The sequence below is a fragment of the Gekko japonicus genome, unplaced genomic scaffold (genome assembly GCF_001447785.1).
Source record: "Gekko japonicus isolate JY-2015 unplaced genomic scaffold, Gekko_japonicus_V1.1 scaffold2117, whole genome shotgun sequence".
Lineage (NCBI taxonomy): Eukaryota > Metazoa > Chordata > Lepidosauria > Squamata > Gekkonidae > Gekko > Gekko japonicus.
Genome location: NW_015176040.1, coordinates 267,288 through 268,981, shown reverse-complemented (window position 1 = coordinate 268,981; position 1,694 = coordinate 267,288). Strand labels below are relative to the sequence as shown.

The following is a 1,694-nucleotide window of genomic DNA, read 5'->3' as shown; positions in this document are numbered from 1 at the left end:
AGGCGCACGGAACGCTGTTCCCTTCCCACCGAAGTGGTACCTATTTATCTACTTGCAATGTCTTGCTTTCGAACTGCTAGGTTGGCAGGAGCTGGAACTACAGACGGGAGCTCACTCCGTCATGCGGCACACTCGGGTCTTGAACTGCTGAACTACCGACACACACATATACATATATATATGTGTGTGTGTATTGTGTATATAAAAGGGTTGGGACACTTACCCTGTGAAGAAAGGTGAAGGCGCTTGGGGCTCTTTAGCTTGGAGAAACGACGGCTGAGGGGTGACATGATTGAGGTTTATAAGATCATGAATGGGAAAGAGCAGGTAGAGAAAGAGGTACTTTTCTCCCTTTCTCACAATACAAGAACTCGTGGGCACTCCATGAAATTGCTGAGCGGTCAGGTTAGAACAGATAAAAGGAATTCCTTCTTCACCCAAAGACTGGTTGATACATGGAATTTACTGCCACAGGAGGTGGCGGTGGCAGCTGCAAGCATGGAGCTTGTTGACAACAAAGTAAAACTACTAGTACTATATTGTTTTGCAAACTATTTATGCTGTTTATCGTGTTCTGTAAGTTTAATACTACTGACTATTACTTACTTTTGAGAAAAAAATAATTTTTAAAAAATGAAGAGGGAATTGCATAAGCATACGGAGCATCAGTGGCTATTAGTCACAAGGCATAGACAGGAACTCTCAGTCTGGGGAAAAGGGATGCTCTGTCTTGGTGCTTGCGGGGGGGGGGAGCAGTGGGAGGGCTTCTGGTATCCTGGCCCCACTTGCTGGACCACCTGATGGCACCTGGTATTTCTGGCCACTGTGTGACTCAGAGTGTTGGACTGGATGGGCCATTGGCCTGATCCAACACTGGCTTCTCTTATGTTCTTCTGTCTGGGGCAAGGGATGCTCTGCCTTCTTGGTGCTTGGGGAGGGATCAACAGTGGGAGGGCTTCTAGTGTCCTCCTGGCCCCACTGCTGGACCTCCTGATGACACTGGTATTTCTGGCCACTGTGTGACAGACAGAGTGTTGGACTGGAGGGGCCACTGGCCTGATCCAACGTAGGCTTCTCTTATCTTCTTATGTTAAGAGCAGAGGTCCATCAGTGGCTATTAGCCAGAAGGTATAGACAGGAACTCTCGGTCTGGGGCTGCGTTTTGGGGCGTTGGGGGGGGGGGGCAACAGTGGGAGGAGACTTCTAGTGTCCTGGCCCCACTGCTGCCCCCTGGTATTTCTGGCCACCGTGTGACCCAGAGTGTTGGACTGGATGGGCCTTTGGCCTGATCCGACATTGGCTTCTCTTACGTTCTTATACACACACAAATATATGTCAACCCAATATCTCAGTAGGCAGAAATCCCACACCTCTGAAATCATAGACGTGCCGGTAATGCCAGCACAAGACTACAAGCCCCAGAAGGCCCTCCGCGCCGCGCGGGACGGAGGCGCCGGTCCTTTCCCTTGCTCCCAGTGACGCGCGGACGCAGGGGGAGGGGCCGCGCGTGCGCCTCTGGGCCGTCGGCCGCCGCGGGCGAGGCGTTTCCCTGGAGACGGCGATGCTCCCCTGCGCGGGGCCCGGCGTCGTCGTCTCCGTCGTCGTGGTCGAGGCGGCGGCGGAGGGCGTCCGAGGAGCGGGTCTTCCGTGCTGGCGGGGCGGCAGCAGCAGGCGTCGCCACCCGCCATGGCCCC

General features: G+C 54.0%; 1 protein-coding gene across 1 annotated transcript in view; it reads left to right on the top strand.

The window, feature by feature from the left end:
• The first annotated feature begins 1,561 nt into the window (after positions 1-1,561).
• Positions 1,562-1,694, top strand: part of FAM179B (family with sequence similarity 179 member B) — a 64,652-nt gene continuing 64,519 nt past the window's right edge. The window contains exon 1 of the mRNA XM_015426652.1: positions 1,562-1,640. Within this exon, the coding sequence (XP_015282138.1) occupies positions 1,562-1,640 (79 nt within the window). The remainder of the gene's footprint in view (positions 1,641-1,694) is intronic.